The 12,227-nt window shown below is 44.5% G+C and overlaps 1 protein-coding gene across 1 annotated transcript; it reads right to left on the reverse strand.

The window, feature by feature from the left end:
• Positions 1 to 8,101: 8,101 nt before the first annotated feature.
• Positions 8,102 to 10,303, reverse strand: LOC147238342 (uncharacterized). Its single transcript, XM_086197440.1, has 5 exons — positions 10,240 to 10,303; positions 9,414 to 10,112; positions 9,205 to 9,321; positions 8,934 to 8,977; positions 8,102 to 8,829 (listed from the first exon to the last, which is right to left on the reverse strand). The coding sequence occupies exons 1-5, from the start codon at positions 10,292 to 10,294 to the stop codon at positions 8,710 to 8,712; spliced, it is 1,035 nt and encodes a 344-aa protein (XP_086053566.1). The 5' UTR covers positions 10,295 to 10,303; the 3' UTR covers positions 8,102 to 8,709.
• Between the last annotated feature and the right edge of the window lie 1,924 nt (positions 10,304 to 12,227).

Raw genomic sequence — 12,227 nt, forward strand, 5'->3', positions numbered from 1 at the left:
AGTCTGTTCTTTGATGGAAACACAAGTGACGTCTTTTCCACTGACCATAGCACTGTTGTGCAGCATTTGTACATGTGAAAAATAGGGTGGATTCTCAAGGACCTAGGTAACAAGTCTAACAGCAGAAGGATTTATGATGCATTCAATTGTGAATGGGCCAATGGAACAGGGAGAGAGCCTCCCGGATTCGGTTTTTAGAAGAATATTCTCTGAACTAAGCCACACCTCCTGACCTGGTTGAAATGTTGGAGCCAGGATCCCGTGGCAGTCCACAATGCACTTATTTTGGTCAGAGGTGCATGGCAGGGCAGGTATCATTGGCAGGGCAGGTATCATTCCAGACCTTAAGACAGCGACGGAGGTGACTCTGAACTGAGGGCACCACAAGATCACTTTCCTGGGAGGGACAGAGGTGGAAGTTAACCCATAGAAGCGTCAAAAGGAGACAAACCTGTGGCAGAGCTGGTCAAGAAGTTGTGTGCATATTCAATCCAACAGAGGTGAGTACACCAAGATGGGGGGTTGGTGGAGGTCACTCAGTGCAGAGCGTACTCTAGATCTTGGTAGATAGAGCTTGACAGAAAGCCCTCCAGACCTGGGGCCTCTTGTATCAACACAGTTTATGCAAGAAAAACTTGCGTACACGAGGGTCAGCACTCAAGTTCAGATGTATCAAAGCGAAAAGTTTGTTGATTCTTGCACTGTTTCACGCCAACCCCAGATGTGCCAAACAAGTTGGCGGCAGGCCGATTCTTGCATTAACCGCACTTTGGTTCGTTGGCGACACCCTGCGGCAGTGTTTGGTAACTGATATTATTTGACAACCGCACATACATCGGGCATAAAAAAGCCATCAACACAAACCCAAACACCTGTTGGCATTACTTAAGCGGCTGTAAAAGAGCCTTCACGATTGTGCTGAATGTGCAACTTTCAACAATTGCAGCACTTGCGCTGTTGGAGGACGTGGTAAATGGTGCAACCAGACAGGAGGAACATTTCAGGGAGTGGGAGGATTTGCTGCACAATTCAGATGAGTGGCTGATTAGCCGGTTCAGGCTATTGCGGGCCATCCTCCTCCAAATTTGTGAGGAGCTGCGACTGTCTGCTCCAGCGCAGAACCGCCAGGAGCCAAGGTGTGTCAGTGCCGGCACTGGTGCTGAGCACACTCAGCTTCTTGGCCACTGGCTCCTTCCAGCGGGAGATAGTAGACCATTCTGGGGTGAGCCAGTCTACCCTCAGTCAGGCCATGCCCTTGGTGGTGGACCTTATCATCCGCCTCTCCCACAGGTACATTAAATACCCTTACAGTGCAGTTGAACAGGCCAATATTAAAGTACAATTTGCTGTAATAGCCAGAATCTCTAATGTAATTGGAGCCATTGACTGCAACCATGTCACCATAAAAGCGCTGTCCCATGAGGAATACGCTTACGTAAATCGTAAGGGTTTCCACTCCATCAATGTGCAGATCATCTGCCATGCACAGATGAATCTGCCCAGCATTGTTGCGAGGTGGCCTGGTTCAACACACAATTCGCACATTCTGTCTAACAGCACTGTTGGGGAGATGCTGCAGGCAGGTGCGCTGACAGATGGGTGGGTGAGTAAATGCCTAATTATATTATATTAAGTTATTCGAGAAACTTAACTTGCACCAGTCACTTAAATCAAAAGTGTGCAACACTGTGCTTTTAGTGCAGGTGACAGTGGCTACCCCCTGAGGACCTTGCTGATGTTATGGATATTTATACCACCTGAACCATGAACCATGTCCATGTCAGAACCATGTCTCATGCCTCTCAATGAGTAACTTACCTGTGTGCCTGTCACTATTAATGAAATCTCTTGGCAAGGTTCCCGGGGGAGGGTTGTTGGATCTTTAATTTCCTTGTCTTTCTTTGGTCAAATGATGTGTTTTAACTATTTTGTTTTTTTCCCCCTTGCACTTGCTATAGAGGATTGAATATCCTACTTTTAACATAAATGTCCATATTAACAGTTTTCCAGTTTTACTCACTAAGAGGCTCAGTGAAAAAAGTCTGTGTTACCACACGCTCGGGCTTACATGCTTTTACAGTAAGATCTTTATAGACTGTAATGATTCTGAACTTACCTCCATAATATGCATTATGAGTAGATATATTAATAGACAAACCCTTCAATGGCAACTTTGTTAATAAGAAGAATGCAAATATGCTTTTCCTTGATGTTTTATTCATTTTATTCATTATTTTCTAATTTATATAGCAATGACAAGCAGACGAGACAGAAAAACACTAAAAGTGTTCCAAAGTTCTACTTCTCAGCTACAAATATTTTACACTACCAGCATGTAAGCCTACCTTGCACTTCTAAAGCTAGCAAGTGCTTTCTGTGTACTGGTGTGGTAAAGGTGATGTGAACAGCAGAGAAAAAAGATTCCGTTGGTGCAAACAGATAACACAGGAAGACTGGTCGGTAGCCTCCAGGCCACAAGATCTTGTTTGCTTGTGCAGCAAGCATCATGTCTAAAATGTAAAAAATAACAATCTCTGCACAGTGAGTGAGGTCAGATCATTTTAAGTCTTCAGGGGCAAAGATTTATGTCTCTGCTCATGTGAGGAGTGGTCTCACATAGCTAGACAGAAGGAGATGGACGAGCAGTGAGAAAGACAGAAGGACAGGGGGCATTCAAAAAACATAAACAGCAGAAATAATAAGAAGCCAGCTGTCAATAATGATATCTACAGGTTACTTAAGCAATACATTTCAGCGCGATATAAGAATTTCAGCAGAGCAGCATATCTCAGGGTTCACCTTAGCAGCCTTAACTATAAGCTCTATCAAAAAGTAAGGCTTTAAGTCTGTTTTTAGTCTGGTTGCATCAGGACCAAAACTGGGAGCCAGTTCCACAGGACTGAAGACTCTGGCTTCCAGTCTACTTTGAGACACTGCTTCATGTAGGAGTTAAAGGACAGACCCTGTTTAAAGATAACTCCCAGGTTCGACTCCATCCAGGGTACCCATCTCATTAGAGAAGGTGTTTCCAAGGTGTTTAGGGCCCAGCACAATTCAGTCATACTAAAAAATTGCTGTCCATGTTTTTTTTATTTTCTTTTGAAAGACCTCAAGTGTAAACAGAGAAGTGCATTGATAAGTACAAATGCATATCATCTGCATAACAATGACAATTAATCAAATATTTCCTTATAATGTAATCTAATGTAGCAAATATTGGATGAAGATCATTGGTCCAAGCACAGACCCTTGTGGAACAGCGTAACTGACTGTTGTGGCCTCAGAGGAATCATCTTTGACAAGTACAAACTGAGACTGACTCAGTAAATATCACCTAACGTCATACACCAGAGACAAGTCCCTCGTCCGGTGCCAGTAGAAGATCATGAGTTAAAAGTGGGAGGGCAATAATAAGTCAATGTTAAATTTATTTTGATAATGATGTTAGTGTAAACCAGACTGTGTGAGGAATGCTCTCAGTGCTCTGACTGAATCTTCTCACTCATTTCTTGTTTTTGGTATCAGTATTCAGTATCTTTTCACACAATTAGCTAGCAAGGTCATCTACTACATTGCAAACATCTAGGGAGGTCAGAGATCACTCCTATTTGAAAGGAACACGCTGGGGAGTGAAGAAACAGCGAGACTACCTGGCACCCGATGAATGCCCGTACGACCTCCGCAGCCATAGTGAAGGACAGTGGGACAGCTTCCGGCCACATGGTGGTCCTGTCCACCATGGTGAGAAGGTAAATATATCTGTGGGAGGGGGGCAGGGGGCCCACCAGGTCCACATTCACGTGGTCGAAATGCCTCTCTCTATTACTACAAATGGTGCCAAAGGGGCCTTGGTATGGCGCTGCACCTTGGCACACTGGTACGGCACACACAACCAAGCCCAGGACGTAATGTCCTTCTGGGGGCCAGGCAAAAGAAACTTGACGCTGACCAGTTTAGTTGAGGCCTTCACACCTGGGTGGGAAATGCTGTAGAGGGTGTTGACAGCCCGGGGCAGCCAGACAGCAGGCTCCAGGGCACGTTTGACCGGTGGAGACGTTGCAGAGAGGGTGGCATTGGCTGTGTTGAACACCACGTCCTCAAGCCACAGTGCAGTAGGGGCCTACCAGATGGCTTGAATGTCAGAATCTGCAGCCTGGTCTGCTGCTATAGCGGCATAGTTTCGGCCCAAGCTGACAGACCCCATGATCGACCACGAGAGGCAAAGTTTTCCTTGCCCAACATGTGCTGGATGTCCTTGGTAAACTCGGAGATCGCTAAGGGCTGATGCTGCTGATGGCCAGACCACAGCTCTGAGGTCTTGACCATGGAAAATGTCAGCGGTTTGTGGTCCATGAAAGCTGTGAACCACCGGCCTTCCAGTAGGAGCCTGAAGTGTCTGGTGGCAATGAAAAGACCCAATCGGTCCCTGTCAAAGGTGCTGTATTTGCGCTCGCTTTCACGGAGCTGTTTGCTGAAGAAGGCCAGAGGCCCCACAGCATAGTCAGAGGCGTCTGTCGTGAGGGCGACGGTGGCAGTGGCAGAGGGGTGCGCCAGCAGAGTAGCATTGACTAGCGCAGTCTTGGCAGCATCAAAATCCTTGTCAATCCCTGAAGACCAGTCCAACTCATCCTTCGGCTTTTTACCCCGCAGGGCCTCGTACGATGGACACGAGAGGTGAGCAGCATGGGGCAGGAATTGATTGTAAAAGTTCACCATGCCCAGAAACTCCTGCAGACTGTACAGTGCGGGGGTGGGTGAAATCCACTCTGGCTGGAAGGGGGACAGCACCCTGTGGAGCGACGTGGTGTCCAAGGAAGGTGATGGATGACTGCCCTAACTGGCACTTAGCTGGGTTGATGATAAGGCCGTGTGCTCTTCAGTGGACGTGCTGGCCAAAAGAATGTCGTCTAAATAAACAAACCAAAACGGCATGTCTCTAAGCACAGAGTCCATTTGGCGCTGAAACGTCTGCGCCACCCATTTGAGGCCAAATGGCATATGTAAGAATTCAAAAAGTCCAAAGGGCGTGATGACAGCTGTCTTCGGTACATCCTGTGGGTGGACTGGCACCTGGTGGTAGCCTTGCACCAGGTCCACCTTGGAGTAGATGACGGCACCCACCAGGTCAGCAGAGAAGTCCTGCATGTGCAGGACGGGGTAATGGTCGGGGGTAGTGGCATTGCTCAGGTGACGGAAATCGCAATACAGGTGCCACCACTGTCGGCCTTCGTAACCATGTGCAGGGGGGAAGCCCACAGGCCGTTGGAGCGCTGCACAATGCCGAGGCGTTCCATGGTCATTTGCAAGTTTGGCTGAGACCGTGGCGTAGACTGGGGAGCCCACAGTGATCATATGGTGCTCCACGCCGTGCTTAGCCACTGCAGAAGAGAAGGTGGGTGTAGTGAGAACCAGGAACTTGGCAAGTAGGCATTGATATGGATATGGGTAGCATGTTTGACAGGCAGAGCGCTTGCAAACTAACCCTCCGCTCCTATAGGCACAGTACCTCTTTGTTGAGTGTCACAGTCTGTCAATGTGGGTCACCACAATGACGAAACTTTTCATTTTAAGATCATTTGGATCACCATTCACATGCATTCTAGTGAGACAACTGCAAAAAACTGTAAATAACTGATTGATAGGCTACAGATTTTGATTGATTTTGTAATAAAATGAAGTACATTTCCAGTTCACCCATCCATCCTCTATTTTCTATTCCACTTATCCGTCAAGGGTCGTGGAGCCTATTTCAACTGACATTGGGAGAGAGGCTGGTTTCACCCTGGACGTGTTTCCAGTCCATCACAGGGCCATCTTGAGCATTTAGAGGCTCAGTATCTGGCTCAAGGATACTTGACATCGTCAACGGGGGACAAGAGGATTGAGCCATCGGCCCTTCGGTTGTTAGATGGCCACTATAAATCAAAGCCACACCGCCCTGCAATTTCTATTTCATATGAGACAAAATTACCCAACAACAACATACTCTCTCTCTCTCTCTCTCTCTCTCTCTCTCTCTCTCTCTGTCACACACACACGTACTTGCCCAACATCTTCCAGACAAATTTTTCTGTGTCCCACACACAGACAAACCCCAGATATAAAGTGATGTACATTTAATTTTGAAAACGCAACACATGAAATAAAATCATTTGAACCATACACGGGAAGTCCCTGGTAATATGGAATGGTTAGTAAGCACAGCTAGTTAGCTTAGCTGCAGTGGGGCAGTAGAGAAAACCATATCAGAGTGTATGTTTGTAGACCACACATTAAACTGTGGGAGGAACTGGTCATGTGTTCTGTGTAAGTCTTTTCTGATTGGCCGATCAGACACAGGCATGCTTCTGAAAAGAAGAGAATGAATTCAGATTCTCTCCAAAGAAGACGGAGGTTCCATCAAAATGACACCTTCCATGTTTGCTGTGTGTCTGACATGTCTGCTGTTGGGAAGAACAGGTGAGCTGCATGTGTTTTGATTGTGTTGTATCCTTTTGTTTTTGCAGCTTCATGTGTTTTGTGGTACATTTTGTCTGCTATGCTGTCAAGTTAACTATGTGTTGTCTTGGTCTGTGTTTTCTCTTCAGCTCAGATTGAGGCTCAGGATCCATCAGCGACTTTACAGCTGTTATCTGTTAACGTGGGTGAAGAGTTTACCTTGGAGTGTTTCTATGAGCATAAAACAGTCGGATTAATGTTTTACTGGTATAAACAAACTCTGGGAGAGAAACCAAAGATTGTGTCACAATTATATAAATATGGCGGTAACGGCTCTTTTCAAGGTGAATTCAAGGACGATCGACGCTTTGAACTGGAAGGTAAATCTGGTAAAAATAACTTGAAGATCTCAGATGCACAATATTCAGACTCAGCTACTTACTACTGTGTGAGTGGCTATTTAGATGTGTTGGAATTCGAAATAAGAAATCGAAACGAAACTTTCGAAACTTTTTTTCGAAACTTTGATTTCGAAGAAATCGAAACGAACTACCGAACTCTGTGCGTTCTGCTGAGTCCCTTTCTACTTTTAAGAGACAATTGAAGACTCAATTGTTCAGAGAGCACCGAGGCACTGAACCTGACTCTTCTCCTCTTTGTCCTGTGGGGTAGAATAAGTCAGAGGGTCCAAGACCCAGCACTTAGTGACTATGTAGCACTAACTGGGTTGTGTGATGTTGTATGTTTGTCAAAAAAAAAAAAAAAAAAGAGGGGGGGGGGCGACACTTCTTCTGCCACTAGATGGCAGTACCTGTGACCAAATCACAACTGAAGCACTTCAGCGCTACTATGGGTTCTTCCTCAAGTCTGAATTCTTGCTTGTGTTGTACATTGCTTTGGACAAAAGCGTCTGCTAAATGAAATTGTAGAATTGTAGACAATGCGTGATGTCCGTTCATTTAGCTGTTTTAATGCCTCAAAAATTGGCAAATAAGCGCAAGCAAAAAGTGGCGGTAATCAGCTTATGCTGATGTGGACCAAGCCGGTTACAAATTGGTGTAGCAGAAGAAGCGCGCTGCGATTTGGGAAAGCAGTGCACCCTCAAAACTTGCGCACTGCGAGATTGAATACAAAGGTTGAAAATTTTAAGGATGCAGTATGGAAGTATGTGATTTGGGACACACCATCGGTCTCTTCTACCAGTTCTAATCACTGTTGACCAGAGAAGAAACTCAGTAGTTTTACTTTCTACTTTTGAGTCAGTTGAGTGACAGAAAGAGAGCAATGACACCTGGAAGTAAATGAAGGGAACACCCACCCCTTAAGACTCCTCTGTATGTCAGTTTGTAAAGTTTGAGAAAATTTCAGTTTTTGTTAAAGTGAAGAGATGGTGAGATTATGACCTGAAATGATGCTTGAACAGAAGGTAGAGACACACTTTTGATATGAGTTGACCACAACACCTCTAGACACACCTCTCACTAACACTTCTCATGTCTTTGAATACATTACTCCTTGTAATCTACAGTAAAAGTACATTTAAACTGATGGATGGGGAATAAAGAGTGAGTTCATTCCTTGTTAAAAAATATGTAGAAGACAGAGTTTTAGATGTGTGAAATATGAAAGAGTGAAAAGAATAGTTTTATTTCAAACACTTCTGATTTACATTCATTCAGGCAACAAATAGCATTCAATCACAGTTACTTGTTTGCTGAATTATTTAAAAAAAACTCAGTTGGTTCATCCAAAGGAGTCAGTCTTTTTGAAAAAATGGTTTGTGAACGTCTCAACTCTAAGACCTTGTTGGCAGCATCAGTGTCCTTTCTGGCTCCTCCCCCTCCACCAAACATCCCTTCAAATTGAGATCCAAGTCAAATCAACAATAAAGTAAAACTACTTTGTCTCTGACAGAGACTAAAACACAGGCAAGAAAATGAAGACGTTCCATTAATATACAGCAGTAACACATGAGGGAGCCCTGCAGTACCTGCTCTGACCAGCAGGAGCATCCCCCAGAAAGCTGTGACCATAAGCTGCTGCTTTGCTGAACATCATAGCTTTGGTCCAACCAGCAGAAAAGTCCACACATTTATGAACAACTTGTATCCTTGCAGGTCTCTGTAGATGAGCACGTGTACAATAAAGTTAGGGGGAAGAACTCAGGTCCATCTTACAGGCTTCAATCAGTTCCACAATTTCAATAACAACTAAAAAAAACAGGTCCTGCTAGACTGAATCAATGAAATCAGAACTGTAGTTTCAGCTGCTTCAGGTGGCAGTATAGAGGACAACAGTCTCCTCCTCTCTCTCTGCTGCAGGCGTCCGACGTCTGATCATTTGTGGATGGAACATCAGCAGGGAAGAATTCATGTAATCAGAGCTGAAATTCTGTAAATCAGAAGATTTGACTCACCAACTGTAACCAACACAGTTAATGTTCAGAGGGTAAAGAAACAGAAACATCAATCATCATTTTGAACATATAAACCAACCTCTGCCTTTGGAGCCGAGGACACTGAAGATCTTTTTGTTGACTCTAGTTGTCAAAAAGAAGAATCAAACACAATTAAAATAAAAACAATGTTTTTCCTTCATCTGTTTGATCATTTGGACGAAACGTTCTGATCCAGTGCCTCTGTATTGTCATAAAACTGCAGGACAGGGATGAGCAATCTAATCTGTGTTAATTTCCACATAGCTTCCCTACTATATCCCGTACACTGAACATTTGTCATCAAATGTATCATTGACAGTTGAGCCTACCAGAGTGTTGGCAGCTGTGTGTCTTCAACGTCGTATATGTCAGGACAAATACCAGGATGGTGGTGAATGTCAAAGCTCCACTCAAGAAATACACCAAGACTGGAGAGTTTCCTCCACCTGAAGATCCAAATATTACTGAATCTGATTTCTTCATGTGATCATTAATTATCCACCACTAATGAACAACTGAGGCAACATCTCTGACTCACATCCAAAGTCCAACGTGGTCCCGTTTCCAAACAGTATGGCTCCACATGCTGCCACAGCACAGTAGTAGGTCCCACGATGAGAGGAATCCAGACTCTTCATTGGTAAGTTGTAGACACAGGTGTGTGTTTGTGTGTGGGGTTTCCTCTCACACTGATCATTCCTGGCTCCATGGCTGTAAAGGATTCCTGGATGAGCTTCTCCTGAGTTCTTGAACCAGTAAACACTGTGTCCTCTGTCACAGGTCCCACTTTGTACTGTACAGTTGAGAGTCAGAGAGCCTCCTGGCTGGATGAGCTCTGATGCTGATTGATGGACAGAAGCTTGGATGTTCAAGCTGGAATCTTTCACAGTAACAACAGTGCTGTCCAGGAATTCAAACTCATTAATATTAATGGCCATGCAGTAGTAAGTAGCTGAGTCTGAATATTGTGCATCTGAAATTTTCAAGTTAATTGTACCAGATTTAACTTCCAGTCCAAAGCGTTGATTGTCCTTGAAGTCACCAAGAAAAAAACCTTTGCTGTCAAATTTATCTAAGCGAGACACAATCTTTGGTTTCTCTCCCAGAGTTTGTTTGAACCAGTAAAACTTTACTGCAACTGTCTCCTGCTCATAGAAACACTCCAAGGTAAACTCTTCACCCACGTTAACAGATAACAGCTGTAAAGTCGCTGATGGATCCTGAGCCTCAATCTGAGCTGAAGAGAAAACACAGACCAGACAACACATAGTTAACTTGACAGCATAGCAGACAAAATGTACCACAAAACACATGAAGCTGCAAAAACAAAAGGAAACAACACAATCACAACACATGCAGCTCACCTGTTCTCCCCAACAGCAGACATGTCAGACACACAGCAAACATGGAAGGTGTCATTTTGATGAAACCTCCGTCTTCTTTGGAGAGAAACTGAATTTGTTTTCTCTTTTTAAGAAACATGCCTGTGTTTCATTGGCCAATCAGGAGAGAGTCATACTGACAACATGTTCAGCACCTCCTACAACCTTGTTCTGTGAGGATTTGCATGACGCTGATTTGGACAGAATGGTTCCATATGTGTATGTAGTCCTGAAAATGTGTCCACCTTTGTGTTTCTTCAGAATAAGGCTGTAAACTCTAAGAAAACTACTGAATTATTGGCTGTACAAAAGAGAAAGTCATCTTTACTTTAACATTGTTAAACACACTAAATAAAAAGTTTATATACTTTAAAATCTCTCAATGTCATATGATACACAGGCCAATTATACCAATTTACATGTATTGTATTATTTTTAATGTCCATCAACATTTTCATTTATAAGTGACAACAGAGGCTGATTATTGTCCATATAGCAGTCAGAAAAAAACATAAATACGATGAAAAGTTACTGAAATACTTACAGGGGGAAAAAAGGCTTGTTGTCCACAATTTTAAGTGTCCAACAAGCAAAGATCTGTTTTCTGGTGCATTACCAAGCTCCAGACCCCCACCAGCTGTCAATGTCAGCTCAGAGGTGACTCATTCTGTGAAAGGAAAAAACAGGAAAAGCACTTCTGCTCAACAAGCTCAAAATTCTGGGTACTGTACATAACCAGTATCTATGGGTCCGGGCCCCCTCCTCTCTTGATTCATGTCTACAAAACATCTCCACAAGGCCCTCCCCCAACAGGGGCCCTGCTTATAGAGTCCCACTAAGATAGCCATGCTCATCTACATCAAGAACCTATCAACTTGAGTACAGGTTTTCCCCTTGGGCAGTGCAGAATGACAAGTATTCTGGAGAACGTGTATTTACTATCAGTTCTACAGTAATATATAGTTTTCTCACCACAAACATTTTATGTGAGTAATTGAGAGCATTAGAGGTGGAGTTGCAGTGGTGACATCCTTCTTGTCACCTAAAAACTAGTGCTGTCAGTTGATTAAAAAAATTAATCGAATTAAACGCATTTTTATGTCATATCTGCTAAAGGTCTGCTGATAAAGAATCTCTTACATGGTGTATGCCAGCTCCGGACAGTTAAAATGTTTTGAGTGTGGAGATGTGGGACAAACGCTTTGCGTACCCACAGAAGCAGCAGGATGCGGGTTCTTCCGTTGATGTGGCAATCAGCTCCGCTCGCGCCAGCATGTCCAGTGACACTGCTGGCGTAAATACGGCTGGCATCTCTGCGAGGCGGCAGCTGAACCCGGTGCCATTCACGATGAGCCCGTTACAGGCAAGACAGTGAGTGCTCATGACACTGAGGAGCAAGAGATTTCTGTAGCTGCAGAGAGCCTGGACAGCTCTCATTACACAAATAAAATTGCCTTGCCTTACCTTCCCAAGTTCCATGGGCCAAAAAGGCCTGATAGGACTCCTTCTCCAGCTTGACTGCCAGTGTCCACCAACGGGTTCTGGGATTACCACCACAACAGGCACCGACCACCTTACTGCCACAGCTTTGATCGGCCACCTTGACTTTGGCCCACTTGGACTTAGTGTCTGCTGCTTCCCTTGGAAAATAGTAGAAACTCTCCCGGAGGTAAGAGTTGAAACTCCTGTGATGGGAGACTCTGTCACACATTCCCAGCAGGCCATCACAATGTGTTTGGGCCTGCCAGGTCCCCACCAGGTGGTCATTGCTTGACAGCCCGCCCCTCTCTTCACCAAAGTGTCCAAGACATATGACCACAAGTCCCATAACACGACCACAAAGTCGATCACTAAACTTTGGCCCAGGGTGTCCTGGTGCTAAGTGCACATGTGGACACCCTTATGCCTGAACATGGTGCTCATTATGGACAATCTGTGACAAGCACATAAATGCAATAACAAAGCACTGC

The sequence above is a fragment of the Aulostomus chinensis genome, chromosome 24 (genome assembly GCF_037954235.1).
Source record: "Aulostomus chinensis isolate RoL2024-O1b breed Wild chromosome 24, RoL_Achi_v1.0, whole genome shotgun sequence".
NCBI classification, from domain to species: Eukaryota; Metazoa; Chordata; class Actinopteri; order Syngnathiformes; family Aulostomidae; genus Aulostomus; species Aulostomus chinensis.

Coding starts and splice junctions, on each gene's coding strand:
- LOC147238342 (XM_086197440.1), bottom strand. CDS start 10,294: ATGACACCTTCCATGTTTGCTGTGTGTCTGACATGTCTGCTGTTGGGG. Junction 9,322..9,413: donor GACCACGTTGGACTTTGGAT/GTGAGTCAGAGA, acceptor TTGGATCTTCAG/GTGGAGGAAACTCTCCAGTC. Junction 8,978..9,204: donor ACACAGCTGCCAACACTCTG/GTAGGCTCAACT, acceptor TTTGACAACTAG/AGTCAACAAAAAGATCTTCA.